General features: G+C 44.4%; 1 protein-coding gene across 2 annotated transcripts in view; it reads left to right on the top strand.

Moving 5' to 3' along the window:
* Positions 1–20,244, top strand: part of LOC133342054 (cell adhesion molecule DSCAML1-like) — a 181,868-nt gene that overhangs the window by 153,187 nt on the left and 8,437 nt on the right. For both annotated transcript variants that reach the window (XM_061550959.1, XM_061550960.1), the window contains exons 24-31: positions 316–414; positions 3,491–3,679; positions 5,584–6,078; positions 8,552–8,731; positions 12,940–12,970; positions 14,486–14,604; positions 16,372–16,431; positions 16,966–17,184. In XM_061550959.1, coding sequence (XP_061406943.1) covers positions 316–414; positions 3,491–3,679; positions 5,584–6,078; positions 8,552–8,731; positions 12,940–12,970; positions 14,486–14,604; positions 16,372–16,431; positions 16,966–17,184 — 1,392 coding nt within the window. The remainder of the gene's footprint in view (positions 1–315; positions 415–3,490; positions 3,680–5,583; positions 6,079–8,551; positions 8,732–12,939; positions 12,971–14,485; positions 14,605–16,371; positions 16,432–16,965; positions 17,185–20,244) is intronic.

The following is a 20,244-nucleotide window of genomic DNA, read 5'->3' on the forward strand; positions in this document are numbered from 1 at the left end:
ATACGAGAGACGTTTGTGTGTGTGTGTGTATGTGCTCGTGCTTACGCGCGTATCTGGAGCGACGCTCGCATCAACGAGTAGAGTGGCTGACAGCTAAAATACAGGCAGTGCATCTGACAGTCATATCAGTCCGGTTAACCCCATGACCCCTGGGCCTGTCCCGTGACCATCTACCAGCGGCACCTTTGACATTTCAAATGCCCTCATAGTGCCCAAGCATCGTGGCGACATTAGCACCACTTGGTGGCAAATGGCAGTGGTTGTTCTTTGTTGTTGTTCTAAGTGTGTATATGTGCGTGTGCGCGACCCCCACAGTGCCTCCTGACCAGCCCAGGCTGAGTGTTTCTAAAACGAGTGCCTCTTCTATCACTCTATCCTGGATCCCAGGAAACAATGGAGGAAGTCCCTTGCGTGGTACGTATTCCTAACAGACAGCATTCATTACAGAAGTGCCCCCACCTTATCCCTTTTTTGTTGTTTAATTCCACTTGACTGACATTTCCAAAAGCTACTTTTAAAATATATATGTGTGTGTGTGTGAAAAAAACAACATGGCCACAGGCTGTGGACTTGAACGCCGATATGTTAATGCTGCCAGCTTACATGTCTTCACGTGTGTTCTCGCCGGCAAAGTGGGCGAACAGACGTCGAGGGATGAACAAAGGCAATGAAATGATGGATTGTTACAGGAGTGGGCTGCACAGGAGCCGTTCAGGATCATGAGTGATGCTGTGGGCATGGTGAGATCATGAATACACATGAAAGAGCAAAGATTTCAGTGTTGTAAAAGTGTATATAAATATATAAGATGTGCAGTTGTGACTGCTCATACAAAACGGACTGGCCGATCGCTTCATGTTGCAAATGGGTTTGTTTTTCGTGATGTAACTTGTGCTCTGAACTGAACGGCGTTTTACATGCCGATACGATGATCAATTGAGCCACACGTGTTTACGCACAGTAGTAATGACTTTTACTTTCCGTGGCATCGTTATCGTGCATTGTCGCCTGGAAAGATGCAATCACGGATTCACTCAGGCTTTTGATGGGAACATATGCAACAAGGTGTTTGGTCAATTTGATTGGCAATTAAGGCATATTCTAAGACAATCATTTGGGATGAATCTCACAATCGTAACAATCGTAATATATAGCCTCATTCATTCAAATGGCATCTCATTCATTCAAATGGCATCTCTAAAAAAAATGAACCCGTAAAAACAAAGTTTTTCACTATAAATCCTTTATATGCGTGGCGGCTAGAGTCCTCTCGTCCTCTGGCTTGAGATGGCTGCCACCTATGGGTCAGATGATTGTCTGCCAGCATTAAGCAATTGGTAATTAAATATTTAAAAAATTTCCCTAAACAGTGTAAAATTTTGGAAATATTTTTTCACGAAAATTAATTGTCACGCACAACGAGTCTGTGTGGAAAATGTCAGCTCGATTGGATCACGGGAAGTGGGTTAAAAAACGACCGAAGGATTTGCACGGCCGTAAGCAAGCACGCAAGCACACAAGCAAGCAAGCAAGCGAACTTAATATAAAGGATTTAAAAACGCAGCATTTTGAACCCGCCACACGCAAACGTCTTAAAACCCTCCGAAAAGAATGTTCGTCATAAACGATGTACGATGGCACCACAGATAATTAAGACTCCTCACAGCCAAGAGCACGGTGGTGTGGGGAGTTCAGCCAGCGGACAGTGGGGCACCATCACTCACTCGAGGACTCAAGCTCCCGACAGCCAAGCAAGTCCAGGGAACAACGATAGCAATAATTTCATGCCATATGAATCATTTCATGTAGGCTTAAGATTTGAATTATTTTTAATTTGTGATCATTTATTGCCACGGGTTTGGTGCTTGTGCGTGCGCCCGACGAGGTCGCCTCACAAGTTTGAAAATAATTTGGTTTGCTGATAGGAGAAGATGTACATTTTTTACTTTTTAATATTAATATTCACTTAATTTCTATTCGTAATTTTTACATTGCAAATTTCAGTATTTTGTCTAGCGCCTGAAGGCAAAGCCTTAGAATCAGGCGATAGAACATGAGCTCAAGAGTTTGCGTATTTGCGTATGTGCTTGCTGACCCCACCCGTGCTAAAGAAAGGTTCTGGTTTAATATTCTTCTGATATTGCTATATTATATACAATGCAATGAAATTCAGTGTAATAGATTTCAGTGTCGGTAGCTTTAACCATGCCATCCCCGCCCCGACAGTTCTCATTGTATTACATTCGCTTCGCTACTTAATACCGACGTCTTCCCATCCATGCACTCTCTCCTCTAAACCTCGATAACTGTCCTGAGCCCATTAAGTCCTCCAGCATCCATCTCGTCCGTGATGTCTACTAAAGCGCTAGGCTTCCTTGCTTCACAGCTTCCGGGTCTTTACGCTTGACTTGGGGATACATTGGAGATTCACTATCGCAACTGTTGAAAAGATGTCCCCTGATGGAACTGATGGAGAGATGCGATTGTGACAAAAGTAAAATGGCTAAAATATTTTATTTATTTTCGATGCCACTTTAATTTATATGGCGCTTTCATGTTTCAGTCAATGAACGTTGCATATGTGTTGCAGTGCTAGCGTACAGTAGGTTTTGGTTGTATAAAAAAATAGCACATCTTTGTTACCGTAACAGTTGTGCTTCCTCCAAATGATGAGTAAATACCATTTCCAATAGCTTCAAAAATAATCATTTAAATGTATTTCCTTGGTGATTCAGCCGTCTGCCTTTTACTATTCACCTATACACCTATGGACATGCGTACAGTGCTCACCGGGTCATATAAAAAGGTGTCGTCGTCATCATCATCAGCCATGGTCAATCCACTGCTAGATGATAGCTTTTACCACCTCTCGCCATCCTGGGATGTAATAATCTACCGAGCGCCTTGCACGCGAGCTCACTTCATCGCTCCATCCCTTCGGTGGACGTCGCTCTCTGACACGTTCCATGTCTTGGTTGCCGTTCCATCTTTATTCGTGACCACCGTCCACCATCACTTCTGGCCAGGATATGTCCTGGCCAAGGGCTGCTTAATGTTCTTCACAGTTTGGTTGAATGACACTTTTTTACCTGCACACTTTCTGTAAATCCCCGCGTTTCGATTTCTGTCTCCCAATGTAATTCGAAGCGCGGATCTTACCCCATGCTTTTGTTGCCCACTCTTTTCACTTTTTGTTCTAATTATTTTTACATGTTTTTTTTTATCCTATTCACGACCATATTTCTGAACCATGTGTAAAAGCAGGTAGTGCGCACTGATATAAAATATAAAAAACCAGCTTAGACAAGCAAAGAGTGCTGACTACAATAACACAATACACAGTCCATCGCTCAACACCAACATATATTCGCACCCTCCCACCTCGCTACTTTCTCATCGTCCAACGTCACGGCGCCTCTAATGCGATGGCACGCGGCGGTTTGCCCCTGCGCACCCCCCCCCCCCCCCCTGCAACGTTTCTGTCCGCCAGGCTACCTGTTGCAGTACTCGGTTGACCGCAGCGAGCAGTGGGAGGAGATGGTCATCTCCCCGCACCAGAAGCGCTACGCCCTGGAGCGGCTGCGCTGCGGCACGTGGTACAAGTTCACGTTGGCCGCGCGCAACGTCGTGGGCACTGGCCGCATCAGCGAGATCATCGAGGCCAAGACGCACGGCAGAGGTAGCGGGGGTTGGTGCGAGCGAGCGAGCGCGCGTCCAAAACTTTTGGGAGCGCAGTTTTTTCAACGCTCGGAAGGGCTCTCGATCGATCGCGAAGCCGTGTCGGCCGGAGGGGACACGCAAAACGAGGTGCGCTCCGAGCCATCCGTTCTCCAGATATCTCGTCTATCTGCTTCTGCGTCATCTTTTGTCGCCTGTTGAACTTCCACCTCTTTAAACCCGGTTCAGTCCTTTGTCTTAGTCGCCCAGCTTGTCTATAGCTGGATGACCAACATGCTATAGGCCTCTCAGTCTATATCGGTGCCTCTTAGACTAAAGCAATCTAAATTTCGATTTAAAGCTTTCGTGACTGCAGGGATTCATCTTCTTGGTTCTTTCGGTAAAGTCACGTAGAAGGGAAATAATAAAAAAAAAATATTATATTATTATATTATTTAATTATATGTTATTTTATTATTTCCCTTCTACGTGACTTTACCGAAAGAACCAAGAAGATAAAGCAATCTAGTTTGAACTCAGCCATGTGAAGAGATTGTTTGAGTTCTTCCAGTTTTCATTGTTCTTTTGACATTTTAAAAAATCTATTCCTTTGTCCCGTAGGTGTCATGTCATAAGGTCAACTGTTCATTCATTTGGAGCTCTCGCAGAGCAGTGGCAACCCCACGTGATTGAGAATGGCCCATGGAAGGAGACAATGCAGAACTACTTCTGAGATCCGCAACCTTTTATTGCCCAAATACTTGGATGTAAACTTTCCTACGTGCTAAGCTGCAGATTAATGCGTATTGCATGGCAGTCAGTATTGGTGTTTTTAATCATAAAAGCTGGAATGTAGCTAAATTGTGTACACAAATCAACACAATTAAATGTTTATTTACATGGCATCCGATTGCAGGTACATCTCAAGATGCAGAACAAAGTAGAATATATTAAAGCCGAAACTAATTCACATTTTCCTTTCACGACGATGGTTATTGCTTTCAGTTACATTGATATTCAATAAATAAAAATAAAACTAATTAGAATTGCCTAAAAAATGTGAGTTTCGGTCAGGCAACTAAATTGCACGCAACCTCATTCACATCGTTGCTGAAAACGCACGTGTGGATGCCTTATTTACATACCATAATTATAACTAAGCATTGCAGGAAGTCTCTTCTCTGCGAGTGTTCATTAGCGAGAGAATGTAGCTTGTATATGTTAAGGTTAACTGCGAGTTTTGTACACGCAGCCACGACGTACGCCCACACGCTTAATTACTTAACATTTCCCCCGCAACTCCAAATTGAGAACGATGATTTTTTGTTTTTTTAACAAGCGGAACAGAAAACCCTCGCGTGTTGTCAGGTTAACTTCGTGGGGTTTTATTTTCGTACCGGCAAACTCGACGCCCACATAAGCTAATCACCCGAATTCATCCGAATAGTTTGCTTCTTTGATTTCATCGTCGAGCAAAGCTGTACACGCCGCATTGCTCTGGGGGTCAACCCGGCGTGTCAAAATCCCACCCCTTTTTAAATCCTTTATATTAGGTTCACTTGCTTGCTTGCTTGCGCGCTTACGACCGTGCAAATCTTTCGGTGTTTTTTTAACCCAGTTCCCGTGATCCAATCGAGCTGACATTTTGCACACAGACTCGTTGTGCGTGACAATTAATTTTCGTGAAATTTTTTTTCCAAAATGTTACACTTTTTAGGAAAAAATAAATTATATTTAATTACCAATTGCTTAATGGTGGCAGGCAATCATCTGACCCATAGGTGGCAGCCATCTCAAGCCAGAGGACGAGAGGACTCTAGCCGTCACGCATATAAAGGATTTATAGTGAAAAACTTTGTTTTTACGGGTTAATTTTTTTGTTGTCGCCCCTCGCCACCTCCCTCTCCTCTCTCTCCCCTCTCTCAGAACCGCACTTCGTCAAGGACGCCGAGTTGGTGCTGCCCATGAACGTGAGCGTGGTGCGCGTGAACTTGCGCGGCTGGGATGACGGCGGCTGCCCCATATCATCCCTGGCCCTCGAGTACCAGCCCAGCGGCGCCGGCGTCAACGCACCAGCCGGTCCAGGCGGCGGCGGCGGAGGCGGCGGCGGCGGCGGAGGCGGCGGTGGCGGCGGCAGCGGCGGCGGTATTGCCGGCGCCGGGGGCGTGAACCCGGGCGCCCCGGGAACGGCCGTGGGGGCCGCCGTGCCGCCCGCCGGAGGCCCCGGCGCGGCCGCGGCCGGGGGCGCCGGGGCGTCCAGCGCGACCTGGAGCCCGGTGCTGGAGACGTCGGACGCGGCCGCCCCCATCATGCTGGCCGGCCTGCTGGAGGCCACGTGGTATCGGCTGCGCATGCGCGCGTGCAACGCCGCCGGCTGCGCCGAGCACAGCGCCGACTTTGCGACGCTCAACTACGACGGGAGTAAGTTGTGGGAATCCACCGCCGTTGAAGTTGTCCACAAAGGCAAAGACCCCCCCCCCCCCCCGGATAGCCTTCGTGGACCGTTGGGGCAAGTGCGGTTAGTGAGGAGCGCTTATGAAGCCCAGCAAGGCACACGATTGTCCACATGCACAGCGCGCGGTCTTGCCGCTTTACAGCTCGATGTATTGCTCATCAGTTCTTGCATCTCTGCTCAAAATGAGCAGTCCTGAGCCAGTGTTGGGAAATCCCCATTCCAATTAGTACGGTTGACTACGGTCGGTGCAAACTAAGTTCAACATACATACATACAGGTCTACACATAGGACAACCACTGTTGACTTCTCGACAGAGTGGTTCTCATGTTATCGACCGTAAAGGAATGATGGACTGAGTCAACCCCTTTCAATTGCCAGCCGCTCGTTCTACCATTGCGCCATCTGGCCAGTTAGGATACAGGAAGGATAAATCTGGTAATTTATCCATATTTGGAAAACTTGTTTGTCATTGCACCAGAGGACATGACCTAGAGATAAAAAAAACTGGCAATGCCGTTCTTGCTTGGCATTAACCTCCACTCACAAGCAATGTCGCTAGAACATTCATTGCTACACAAATTAATGGCACAGCACATTTAATTAGTAATGTTTTTATTGGACAAGGTCATGAATTAAGATAAATTCTGTTTACTTTCTGAAGAAAACAACTAAATAATAATATGAGCCAAAAATGCTTCTACTGTATTTTTAGTTGGATTTTTTTTATATAAGTACATTTGAGATACTGTAATGAGTAAATTTGTTTTTAATAAATGCTATTTGGTGTACAGCAGACAGGGCAATTATAATGATGCACTACACTGGAAAAGATGGTACACATCATCTAATCATCTAATTTTTCGTGAAATTACCATGATTAAATATGTTGTCATTCTCGTGTTATAGAAATATATGAATTCTTTAAATTAATGAATACAAAACTTGTGTCGAGAATTTAGTTTTTTCCAATACAAATATTCTCTGGTGAATACAACTCTGATTATTACTGAGTATGAACAGATCTTGACATTTTTTCTTTGATGTACTTTTTCTGTTTCCTTAATAATGTAATACATATTCAGCATCATTATAATTGTTTCATGAATAGTGTTATTATTATTTTGCTACACTTTAATATATTTTGACTCCTTTTACTTACCTTTAATAAAAAATAATTTTCTGCCCTTTCGTCATTCCGCTGCTGGATGATGGCCCCCTTAACCAAAGTTTATTTTGTTTAACCAGAGACCAGAATCATTTTACTTCGCAAGAGTGATTTAGGTAACCAAAATAATAAAATATATTACAAATAAAATAATAACGTGCAGCAATTCAACAAATGTAAATCACTGTATTGATCAGGATTGGTTGGTAAACTGGGCAGGGGTACGGTTAGCGATCGAACTCAGGTCACCTAGTTCATAGCTTGGTATGTGAATCACTTGGTCCACTGCTCTACCCCCATGCTGGTCATCTTTATGATTTTATGGTCATTGTCAAGTTTACTCTCTCAGATAATTTTTGCAATGTATAGATGAGTGGCACCACAAGGATTTAACTTTTCATTGTGATCTTAGAAAAAAAAAGATTTTAAAATGAGCGATTCAACTATTGCCATCATATTAGTAACTAATATTTTGTGTCCATATGTGATTGCAACTTCATTGTGATTAATACAACTAGATGTCCTGTTTTGGCAGATTGCATAACAGTGGCCAATAGTCGATTGGATAATTATTTGCAACCAAATTTAATTCAAAGCCATAACTAATGACTCATGGAATGCAAAAAAAATAAGAGGCTGCCTCATTATGTCTGCCTAAAATTGGCTATGATTTGTCATTGAGTTTAATTTGTCATATCTGCTGCAGCAAATTTTTTTGTTCAACCCACCCCACGACACACGGGGAAATAGCTGGGTTTAAAATTTACAACGGTGACTGCGTTGGGAAGAAGGCCATCTCCGCTGTGATGATTTATAATGCGTCATCTCCAGCATGGCATGTTGCAAGCCAGGCTGTGCGGGGAAGGGAGCGGCTGCCGGGGGTGGGCTAGTCCGGCGGGCCACTCTGGACAGCTGTGAGTGAGGGAATTTGCTTGGAAAAGGTGGAAGTTGATGGTGTTTGCCACAAAATTGCTCATATGTTCTTTACACGGTTTACAATGTAACTTGCTCCCCTTATCAACAAAAACACCACCCACCCATACACTCACAATTAGCGTTTTTTTTTACTATGTTTACACGAACACAAAATCTGTACCGCATGTACATTTTTGCATTCGTTTGCCTCTCTCTCCGCGATCGTGCCCTCGTCAGTGCGCGTTGTACATTCACACGTTGAACAAAAACCGTTGTCTTTGGGAAAGAAGAAGAAGAAAATAACATAACACGACACACTGCGCCTGGCCATGACACCAACTCGTTTCTCCACCCCAAGGCACCATCCCGCCACTCCTGAAGGCGACGGTGACGGTGAACAACGAGAACCTGTCGCCGAGCCAGGAACTGCGGCTGCTGCTCATCGTGTCTTGCCTGCTGGGCCTCGGCTTGCTCACGCTGGCTCTGCTTGTCTACATCCGACGCCGCCGGCGGCAGCAGAGGCTCAAGCGTCTGCGAGGCAAGCGCCGCCCCTAGTTCTCGCAAGGCCATGAGCCGGTCCCGCGGGGAACCGTGTGCACGTGGCAGTGGCTCGCTGACCACCGCCAGCTGCTCAGGCACACCACCCCCCCCCCCACAAACCACACAGTGGGTAAATAGCCAAGGAAAAGGGGTAGCCCTGCCGGGGTGCAGCGGCCTCCACTATTGATGGAACTCGAGGATGAACTTCTCTAACTGGATATTTGTCCTAATCTTCCACGATGGCCAGATGTCTCGCGTGGGAGTACCCACACTTTACGATCTTCCAATCAATGAATGGTGGTGTACACGTTTATACTTTTGGGTGAAGAGAAGTGGAGGGGGATTTTAAGAAACTTGCACCACACTGGGGCAGCATCCCACCATAGTGAGTAAGAAGTGCACTAATGATATAATTGCAACGCTACAGCATTGACTTGATCATGGCTGCTATGTTCCAGATGGCTGCATGAAAGAAAAAATGGTGAACTTTCCAAAAGAATCGTTTTTGGTTTTGATTCCCACACTGATGCATTCTTTTTCTTATTATTATCAAGCATTGCCCCCACAATTCCATTTATCAATTGATCACTTCCATGTATTACCAGCTGCTGAAAAATGTGATTTCGCATGTTCTTGTTTTCTTATACTGGAGCCATGAGGTTGCCATTGTGGCACTAATATAAAATCTTCAGCAGATGAGTTACACTATACCACTGAACTGTTTTCCTCATCACCCCTGACATTTATCGATATAGCAAGCTGCCATAACTTCCTTATTTCCTTTGCGTATTTATTTAACACAACCTTCATTTGCTCAGTCGCAATTGTTTTGTGCATCTCGGAAACCTGCCCCATTGTTTCAACTGCCTTGTACGGGGAAGATGATATGAAATCGGCGACTTCTAGAACAGTGCAGTGTACTAACCATTCCATCGAGGCAGCCCCCTGCATATGCACACATTACACAATGATGCCAGCAGCACAGGTGCTTCACTGGGAAGGGAACTAGAAAGCAGTTAGAACCCTTTTTGCTTATTACTGAATCAAAGGCAGTTTGATGGCAGCAATTTACGGATGCAAGAACGCACACCAGTTACTCACTGGCCACACTATTATAGACTTTTTTTGTTTGATTGAGAATAGAACCTGTAATTGGAATGTGCATCTGACAGGTGGAATTTGCCCAGTAATTCCATAAGAAGTAACGTGCTCGGAATTAATATAAGCCATGCAAATCAGACGCTGCCGTGGATGTGATTACATATTCACGACAATCTTGATCACTGCTAGAAATGGAGGCTCTGGTTGTGCATGCATCAACGTTTATTGTTTCCAATTGTGTCCATAGGATGATTTTTTTTATACGTTCCAAACAAATACTTTGCATAACCGAAAATAACAAAACACGATGACAATAAAGAATAACCTTGCAGTGACATGGAAAGAGTGAGATAACTATACACACTGTCTGGAAATGTTTGCAATTCTAATGAGTATGTGCAAGCTGGGTATAATGATGCATCGACTCATCAATTAATATTAATTCATCTTCCAATACATGGAATAGAATTTCGCGTGTAAGAATCAACGTTTTTAGCATTGGGTTTAAGTCCCCTGCATTGGGTTCAAACAACAAACAAAAGCTCTAATTCATTCTAAAATTACATCATCACCCTGATTCGCAGCGATGTATTGAATCACCCGGATTGGTAGGCAATGTAAGTCCCACAATATCTTGAGGGACGTGTTAGTGCAGGGGTCGGGAACCTTTTTGACTGGGAGAGCCATAAAAGCCAAATATTTCTAAATATATTTAATTGAGAGCCATATAGTATTTTTAACGTATAATAAATTAAATATGTCTTACTTTTAATGCGACTTCTGGTCACGGGACCCGTGACCCGAGAAATGTTATCTTCAAAACAAATTTCTGTTTACTTTAAAATGGCACAGTATTATTAAGCAATATCACAAGTATTTTAAAATCAGTTCCAAACTGATTTTATTTTTTTATTATTATTTTTTTCAACTCAAAATTGTCTGGGAGCCATATGCCGTCACCGGAAGAGCCATATATGGCTCGCGAGCCATAGGTTCCCGACCGCTGTGTTAGTGCAACGGTTGCCAGCAACCGTCATCAGCAACAAGTTAACCACGAGCAACTGTGGCAACTTGGCGGGCAACCCATGGAGCTGGGTGTCTGCTTAAACACATTCCTGCGGAGGGAGCTGGTAGGAACGTTGGGTTGCTCGGTCAATGGCCAGGGTCAACGGCGGCGTGGTGTATTCCGCAAGCCAGCGTGAGTAGGTTAAACGTTGAGTTTTATAAGGTCACCACGGGGTGACCAGCCCCTCCCCACCCAGCCCCACCCCTCCCACCCCCACCCAGCCCCACCCTCCCCACCCAGCCCCTCCCCACCCTCCCCACCCAGCCCCTCCCCACCCTCCCCACCCAGCCCCTCCCCACCCTCCCCTCCCCACCCAGCCCCTCCCCTCCCCACCCAGCCCCTCCCCTCCCCACCCAGCCCCTCCCCACCCTCCCCTCCCCACCCTCCCCTCTCCACCCAGCCCCACCCCTCTTACCCCCACCAAGCCCCACCCTCCCCACCCAGCCCCTCCCCACCCTCCCCACCCAGCCCCTCCCCACCCTCCCCACCCAGCCCCTCCCCTCCCCACCCAGCTCCTCCCTCCCCACCCAGCCCCTCCCTGCACGACGGATGGACACAATAATCCCCTGTGGGCTGGTGTAACCAGGAGGTTCCAAACCAGTACAAACTCACCACATCACACACACAGCATCACATCCAGATCCCACTCAGCCATTGTCACGAAGCTGCCATGTTTTTGATGAAAATAATTCTCTCTGCAATCTGATTGGAAGTCACCAAACCAGTTGCCCACAAAGGAGAACTGCAATCAGATTTTTTTTTCACTTTTTTAGGCAACAATATTTTTACAATTGGAAATGCCACGGCAAACTTTGCCAGTGGCAATTGCCAGCGATGATTGTGGCCTTAATTGGCCCAGTAGATGATGGCCTTAATAGGCAGCACAGGACACTATATATGAGTATTCATGGAAAACACTACAATAAATTGTACTATTATATAGTGCTCTTTATGCAGTCTTTACAACAACAACAAAACCCAGACGATAATAACGATCATTAGGCAATCAAGCCAGCTCAAGGATGAACAAATATGGTTTTTATTTTGACTTAAAAGATGTGACCGTACGTGCATTTGTTGATTTGATTTGGGACGGAGTTTTTAAGAGCAGGGCGCAAACTAACAAACTAAAGTCCCTTGCCCGTCATGATTGGAAATACATTCTTAGAACCACTGAATTTGAACGACTTCCAGGAAATGCAGAACTGTGTATACACAACAATTATAGCGATATGCGTGAGTACAAAGTGTACATTTACAACTATTGCTATTTATCTTTTACGTGTTTCCATATGAACTCTGCAGGGCACCATCATGGCTTCGTTGCACGCATATAATTCGAAAGTGATTCCAAGGTGGCGTCATGCTGTCGGCGAATGAGAATTATTTTCACGTGTTTTTGTCTCAGGAGTCCTCGTGTTTTTATTACACGCTGCCGTATCCTCAAAAAAGAAATCTTGTAACTCAATTTTTACACACTTCTCAATGTGCTATCGACTGCAAACTTCGTATAGGTATGTCATACTGATGAGAATACTATATTCTATAATTGAAAATTAAAAGTAAATATTTTTAAACAATCTTTTTTACGGCTTTAATTGTCCACGCTCAACTCACGTTGCCTGTAAATCACCACGTGGTCCCTTACGTCACAGCAAGCCTCGGGGAGCCACGCCCAGGGGCGGGGGATGTGGAAGGAGGGGAGGGGCGATGGGGGAAGGGGGCAGGGAGAAGGGCAGCTCGGACAGTACATTTCATGAAAGCGTGTTTAAAAAAAAAGTATCTTTAAATATTTTTTATTTGTAGCTTCCTCATACATTGATTCGGTTCGGTGCAGCCACTTCCCAATGCAAATGCACGAAAGAGTAATTTCCCATGCACAATAATAATGTACACTGACATGGCGGCTTCGTAACAAATTCAATACTCGATTTAATTACGAGCTACATGTTTTTTTGGAATCGCTTTCCTTGTTGTTGTTCTTTTTTTTTATTAAATGTCACTTTAACTTTGCTCTGCTTTATGTTATGCTTTAACAGATGCGAAAAGTCTTGCGGAGATGCTGATAAGGTAACTGCTCAGGAATATTTCCCGTTTGATCACGAAGTCTTCTGTAACCAGATCCACTGAGGATACTTTCCTTGTTCTCTTGATGGTGATTAGTGTTGCTTTGATGTCACTTATCCCTTCGACGGAAAGAAAGACAACGGGGTCTGCATGTCGTTCTCATTTCCACAATTTTTCTCAATAGACTAGGAACTGCTTTATGATTTTCCCCGGGCATTCACCCCAGAAGCTTTGTTTTTTGTGTGTGTGGCAGATAACACATTTGGTGCGCAATCATAAAAAAACGAATTGTTATGAAAACACCAATTAAGTTATTGCCACGTTCAAAACGTAATTCCTTCCTTATTTCACACTTACGTCCCTTTTTTATTCTTGCTCTGAATGTCACTCCAGGAGATTTGGGTAAACTGATTTTCCAGCATGACTTCATTTCTATTAAATGCACGCGCCGCGCAGGTTATCGGGAAATCTGGCAAGCAGTTCAAATAATAATGTAATGACTACATAAAACAGATTAGTAATTTATATTAAGTTTTTTTTGCAGCATTCATTGTTTTTTTTTCTCTCTCCATAAAAAAAATCTTAGTTACTACAGCACATTGCTTTGCGGGGAGAAAAACACACTACCGTTGTACAATATACAATATTACCTGAAAGTGATTTCGAGAATGGCTCAAAAAAAGTGTGCATTCTTGTAACCAAAGTGTACTGAGTCAATTTGTTACTAAGACACCAACCTGGAGGACAGTGAAATGCCTGTACGTTGCAGCACAGTAAGTAGGTTGCCAATCTATGCGAGTGTTCCTCCCAATCAGAAATGACCAACACATCCATAGGCGGCAGGCTGCTAGAGCTGACAGGGCTTAGCGCCCTAGAACATTCGCCGGCTTACATTTAAACCCAGGTTACAGAGGTAAAACCTCTGAAAGCTGGACCCGACGTGAGAACACAAGGTCTTCAATAGCCGAGCACGTGGTGGACTGAGACGGTCCGTGAACCCATGCAATTACATTTGTGTTAGATGATTGATATCCAAAAACAGGAGAGCACGAGGTCACCACTAGCAGAGAAGAGTGTGGACTGAAGCCGCCGGTGAACCCGTGCCCTCGGCCATGTCAGTCAACTGCCGACTGTGCTCGTGGCAACCTTTTGCTCCCTTGCATTCTGGGCATGAATTTTCTAAAACATGTGTACATTAAATATATCCAAAAAGCAATTAATTTAGTGAAAATATAGATATTCAGCTCCACCAAAAACATTTTTCTTGGCCTCTCTCAAAGAATACATCTCAAAAGTAGGACCCTCATAAAAAAAGTGATATTCAGTGTAACAGTCTCGTGTAAAAAAAAATACACCTGACTGTTCAGATAAGGAGTAAAGATGCATTACTCTGTTTACACTCTTGCGCTTTTGTATTGTTGATTTCATCCTTCCTTCTCGCTGCAATGCTCTCACCTGCTCCTGGCGAGAAAAATCCATCTTTGCACAACTGAATTGGCGCGCGCCTCTCGTTTGCAGCAAAAACTCGCGCCCCGTGGACACGCCGGTGAAAAGGGAGCAGCAGACTCCACGCATCCACATCGACGTCCCCCGGGGGCAGCTTCTGATTGAGAACAAGGACAGCACGGAGCAGCTCGGTCAGTGGCAAGCCGAAACACAGGGCGCAGCAAATGCCAGCGCAGGCAAACGATAACGGCGTGGTTTTTTTTCAAGGGACTTTGTCGACCCAGCGAGTGCGTCATCTGTTGCCATCGCGCACAGCTCTGGGTCCCCACGCTGCCCGTTAGTTTTCGCCGCACGCGGACCCAACCGCGTTGTAAATGTCAGGCATCCGATCCGACCTTAATTTGCAATGTTTTCTAATAGATGATTGAAGTGCTGTACACTTGTGGAAATATCTCAGGTCAATTAGGGCAAGGTAGAGATGACAGATTTTAGAGTTGTAAATGGTAGATGTTGCCGCATCTGTGGAAGCTATTCGTAGCTTCACATCTATATATGTGAAGGACTTACATTCACAGTTACGTGGACATTTATTTCTATTTGCTTATAGAATGTTGTTCGATTTATGTAAATATTGTAGCAAGTGGTTTTCACTTGAGGTAACTATTTGCAGGATATTTGTTAGAATATTTCAGAATAGGGGGAAAAGCTCACAACAAAATGTTTACATTATTTAACATTGTGGAAAATAAATGTTTGCCTTGTTTTCCTATTTTGAATATTTGTGTTGCCAAGTGATTTGCTAAACAGTGATGACCATCATTTGTGAGTTGGTGATTATATGCTTAATGTCATCTTATTGGCAAGAAGTGGATAATCAAATGAGAATGTGTTTTTTTTAATTATGGTAATATGTTCATGCAATTGTGAAACATGTAGTGTCCTTTTTCATAATCAGTATTATTTATGTATCATTTTGGGTGTTCATTATAACCTACTAATTTGACAGTAATAACTTTGTAAATATTTGTAATGATTTTTTTGCTTGGGGGATGCTATAATCTTGTATAAAGCCAAGAACTAGATAATTTATGGGTCAACATGTTTCCTCATCTTCTTGAATACTAACTTAGTATTTCAACATAACCACAACTTTCTAAAGAACGGAAATTTGCACAGAACCCACTTGGTTATACTTAACAGCTGAGCAGGTGGTCCAAACAACTGTGGTCTTTATTCAAATTAACATTCTTGTAATGATGTGTAACAGTTGGTGCTCAATTACTTTAATGATCTGGGCTTGTACCAACTGTTCATCAGCCCACGTTGTAACCTTGATCACGTATCAGTCCTGTTCCCACCTGGCCAATGGGCTTGGCATTTTGACATTTTCGTGCAACATTGTTTATTTAATGCATGTCCTGCCCCCAGGTGTGTCTTCTTGGCATATGTGTTGTTTTTTATTCATGATGCCAACTACCCTAATTTAACACCAAGCAATTGCACTGACTTGTGCCAACTAACACGCTGCCTTGGGGGTATAAGATTTAATCATTGCAATTTTGGTCCCCAAAAAAAAACCCGTATTAGAAAGCCAAAAGAACATTTCCCAAAGTGCCCGAATTAACATGATGAAGACCGCACACAGTTTGTGTATATCACAGTTTAATGGCGTTTTTTCTTTTTTACAAATCCAGAAGGATGGGGCTGAAGGAAAGCCTGTGTGCGATCGAGGCAATCATATTTTCATTCATTTCAAAAAAGTCTTTTACTTTTACATTATTTACTCTGCTTTAACCTAGTCGTGTAAATATGTCAAAAATTGTGTCGGTGAACCAAAAGAGAGGCGTTTATGCAACAGGAGAATGGCGTCAAAATGTTTACATTTTTTTCTGCTAAAAAAAGTACGTAATGTTGGCATTGATTTATTTCTCATTTTCAATCACTGTCGCCGATCACAGGCCCAGAGGCCCAAAACATCAATCGGCCAGCAACAAACAGCACTATCAAAGATGTAATAGGTAAGAGTTAACACGTTTCATAAAATTGAGCAGGCCTGTAAGAGATTGGGAGAATAGACAATGGTATCAGGGGGGGGATTTTAAAGTTGAGCAGTGCGAGGGAAAAATAACAAACAGAAGTGCTGTTGCAACATAGTTACAACATAGTAGCAACATTGCAACAACATTGTAACAACATAGTAACAGCAACGAAATTGTGTGAACGTCGCAATAATCTAATGGGGTTTTTATTTTAAGACTTCTTGGACCTCCTGTCTAGTGAGGTAATTGTGCTGTGTGGTCGACAGTATCTTAGTGGGGCGCCAGAGTATTGATAATTTAGCCATTTATTGAATATTTACAATAGATCTCTTTACTGGGGGAATAGCTGCTGTCTGAATGTCCTATATTTACAGGGGGCCTGCGTTTGGTTCTGCATGGGAATGTATTGCCTCCCTATCGCTAGCCACCGAGGGTGAACTTAGCGATGACAACCACCGCTGCGGTCCCGCCGTTGTCGACGCAACGTCCCCCCGTGTGTGTGCTGTGCCACAGAGGGGGACGACAAGTCCACCATTCTCCTGACGGACTCCGATTACAGTCAGGCTGGGAAGTCACGGACGTACAGCGGAGGGCACACCTTGCCCCACCCCCATCCTCACCCCCATCCTCACCCGCACCCCCACCCTCACCCCCATCCTCACCCTCACCCAGCTCCAGCTGCAGGACCCGTCGACACGCTCATCGATACCTCCAACACACGACCGGGCACAAGTACGTGTGTGTGTTGTTCTGTGTATGTGTGCGGGGAGCGGTAGTGTCGCGGTTAGTGTGCTGGGCTATGAACTCAAACACCCGAGTTTGATTACCGCTCACGGCCAACACCCAGTGACGATTATTTGAACCAGTCCTGGGCTTCCCCTAGATCGACTCAGCTCAAATGAGTACCTGGTGTAGTGTGTAAACACTGCCACTGGGGAGACAAAGGCGGCCGAGCGTGGTGTTGGCCACCCACCTCGTCACGTGCCGTGCCATCCTTCATAGGTGCTCGTTAATAGCAATTGCCCCAAGTCTGTTAAGGCTATACGGGGGATCTTTGTCTTTGTTAATGTGTGTGGGCAGTGGTGGTTCAGTAGTTAGCGCACTGCACTACGAACCCCAGCGACCTGAGATTGATTCCTGCTCTCAGACAATATCAGTGACAAATATCTGAACTGGTCCTGAGCCAGCTCTAGGTCCACTCAGCATTAAATGAGTATCCGGTGCCGTGTGTAGCACTGGGGATACAAAAGCGGCTGGGTGTGGTGCTGGCCACCTACCCCATATGCCATTCTAGCCTTCATAGGTGCTCGCTAACAGCACTTGCCCCAACAGTTTGTTATAGGCTACACGGGGAATATTTGTCTTTTGTTGTATGTGTGTGTGCACGCGTGTTTATGTTGGTGCGTGGCAAGCGGTGACACGGTGTTTTTCACCCTGCGCCACAAACACGGTGACCCAGGGTTTAATCTCCAACCACAGCTAACATCACTGGCTAGTGGCATTGCACATTTTCTAGGCCTCCTCTAGGTTGAGTCAACCTCAAATTAGTACCAGGTCATGTGTGTAAACATCAGAAATGGTTAGATATTGGTAGTCTGGCATGGTGCTAGTCACGTCGCTCTCTCGTCCCCCATTTGAGTCTTTTCGTGTGCTCACAAACAGTATTTTCCCCCACCACTCTGCATGGATATACGGAGGATCTTTGTCTCTTTGTGTATCTGTGGGAAGGAGGGAAGGCAGAGTTGTTGGCATGGCCAGGAATAAACCTGCATTCTATTTCTGACCATGCACACCATTTGTAATTGCTGTGTGGGACTGGCTTGCACCTCCCATGATTTGGTCTTTCATGAGCAGTGAGCACTGATGATGAACAGCAGCATGGGGAGGCACAAAGTGGCCGGGCATAGTGCTGACTACTGTATACATTTGGTACCAGCCTTAATAGGCACTGCCTCACATCAAATTGACTTGATATTCCCTATAATTACATTTGGAATATATTTTTTGTGTCGTAAATATGTTGTCATTTAATACTGGCTGCTCTGGCGAATGTGCATATATACACAATATATATAGGAAAGTGAGAATTTTTTTTTTATCCAAAAGCCTTCTGTTAATTTAATTGAAAATGTACTTTATTTTGCTGAAGAAACAAACGTAACTTTTTGGTCCATCAAATTAGCATTGACATTCTAATGCTTTTCCTCAATCGGTGGACTATTTTGGCCCGCTCACATTCACGACTGTGTCTGCTTTCAATCACAGTTTACAACAACAACACAAATAATAAAGTAAGGGTTTGCTCTGACTTTTTTTTTTTAGACACCAAAAACATATGTCTGGGGCAGAGATAATCTACAAATGAATGACAGAACCAGTACTTAAATATCTCAAGTCTTAATTATGCCTACTGGGGGAGAAGAAGAATACTTTTTAAAAATACCCTATGGCAGGTTTCTCACACTGTTGCTTTTAATGAGGTCCCACTAATCTGATTTGAAATGAAATACTGTACATTGACATGCGTGCATCTGTGGTGGGAGGTGCTGTGCCTATTCTTTGTATTTATATCGTCAACTTTGAGCGGTAGTTTAGCGGTTAGCAGCGCTGCGCTACTTAACCCAGCGACCCGAGTTCGATTCCCGCTCACGGCCAACACCCTTGACGATTATTTGAACCGTTCCTGGACCTCCTCTAGGTCGACTCAGCCTCACATCATTACCTGGTGCGGTGTGTAAAAACATCGCCACAGGGGAGACAAAGGCAACCTGGTGTGATCTTGACCGTGCGGCCTTCATAGGTGCTCGCTAACAGCCCTTACAGTCTGTTACAGGCGATACGGAGGGGAAATCTTTATCTTTGTGCCTTTCCTTGGATTGATATTGTCAACTCTGATCAATTGTGCTGCGATGTCCGTATGCTGCGCGTGTTTATCACACCGTGGAATTCAAATATCGGATTTGTTTGCGTGTCGCCATACACTTTCAATAGCACCTGCGAGTGGAGCGATAAATAATTTTAATTTAAAATTACAGAATTAATGAATGTCTGGGGACATCCGAAATGCGTGACATTCGGCGGTGTGTGTTGGTTAGTTTACGTGACGTTAGACAGATGACAGTGCGGCTTCAGTCTTTGCATCGCTGTAGACGCATTTCGATATTTTAGCACTTGTTTTTCTTCAATGCAGGCCTGCAGTGAGCTCATTGAGACTCTTTTTTATCGGTTTGCTGTCATGTAAATACAGTAGTTTAGGCCTCGTAAGCGAAATGAACTATTTTAGATTTCTCAAAGCCATCCTTAGCTTTTTTTCCCCCTCTAGGGTGGTCGTTTCAACTAAGCAGAGTTCCTACATTTAATTAAACATTTAATGGCTTTTCAGAGCTGAGCTCGCTTGTTTTCTCTTTCTGCTCTCCGACCACTTTTCCATCAGCGCCGTGCTTTAATAGGTGGCAATTATCTAAGTTGAACACATTTCTGTCAAATTAGTGTCAGCTAAATGCTGCAGGTGCTGTTTTTTATTTAACTCCGCCCCCCCCCCCCCTTGAATGCTATTGCTAAGAGGCCATCCATTTAGTAGCTACGCAAAAATCTGTCAAAACTTGACCCATCCCCCCCTCCCTGTACACACGCGCACTTTTTACTCCCCCCCGAATCTTTATTATCGAGGTTTCACCCCCCCCCCCGTTTCCTGTGCGTACGTACATTATCAGTAGACCCCCCATACGCAAGCGTACACATTTGGGTTAACCCCCTCCATGCGTACGTACTAAATGGATGGCCCCTAATTGT

Source organism: Lethenteron reissneri, chromosome 13, assembly GCF_015708825.2.
Source record: "Lethenteron reissneri isolate LAM-NWPU_2019-01 chromosome 13, ASM1570882v1, whole genome shotgun sequence".
Taxonomy (NCBI): Eukaryota; Metazoa; Chordata; class Hyperoartia; order Petromyzontiformes; family Petromyzontidae; genus Lethenteron; species Lethenteron reissneri.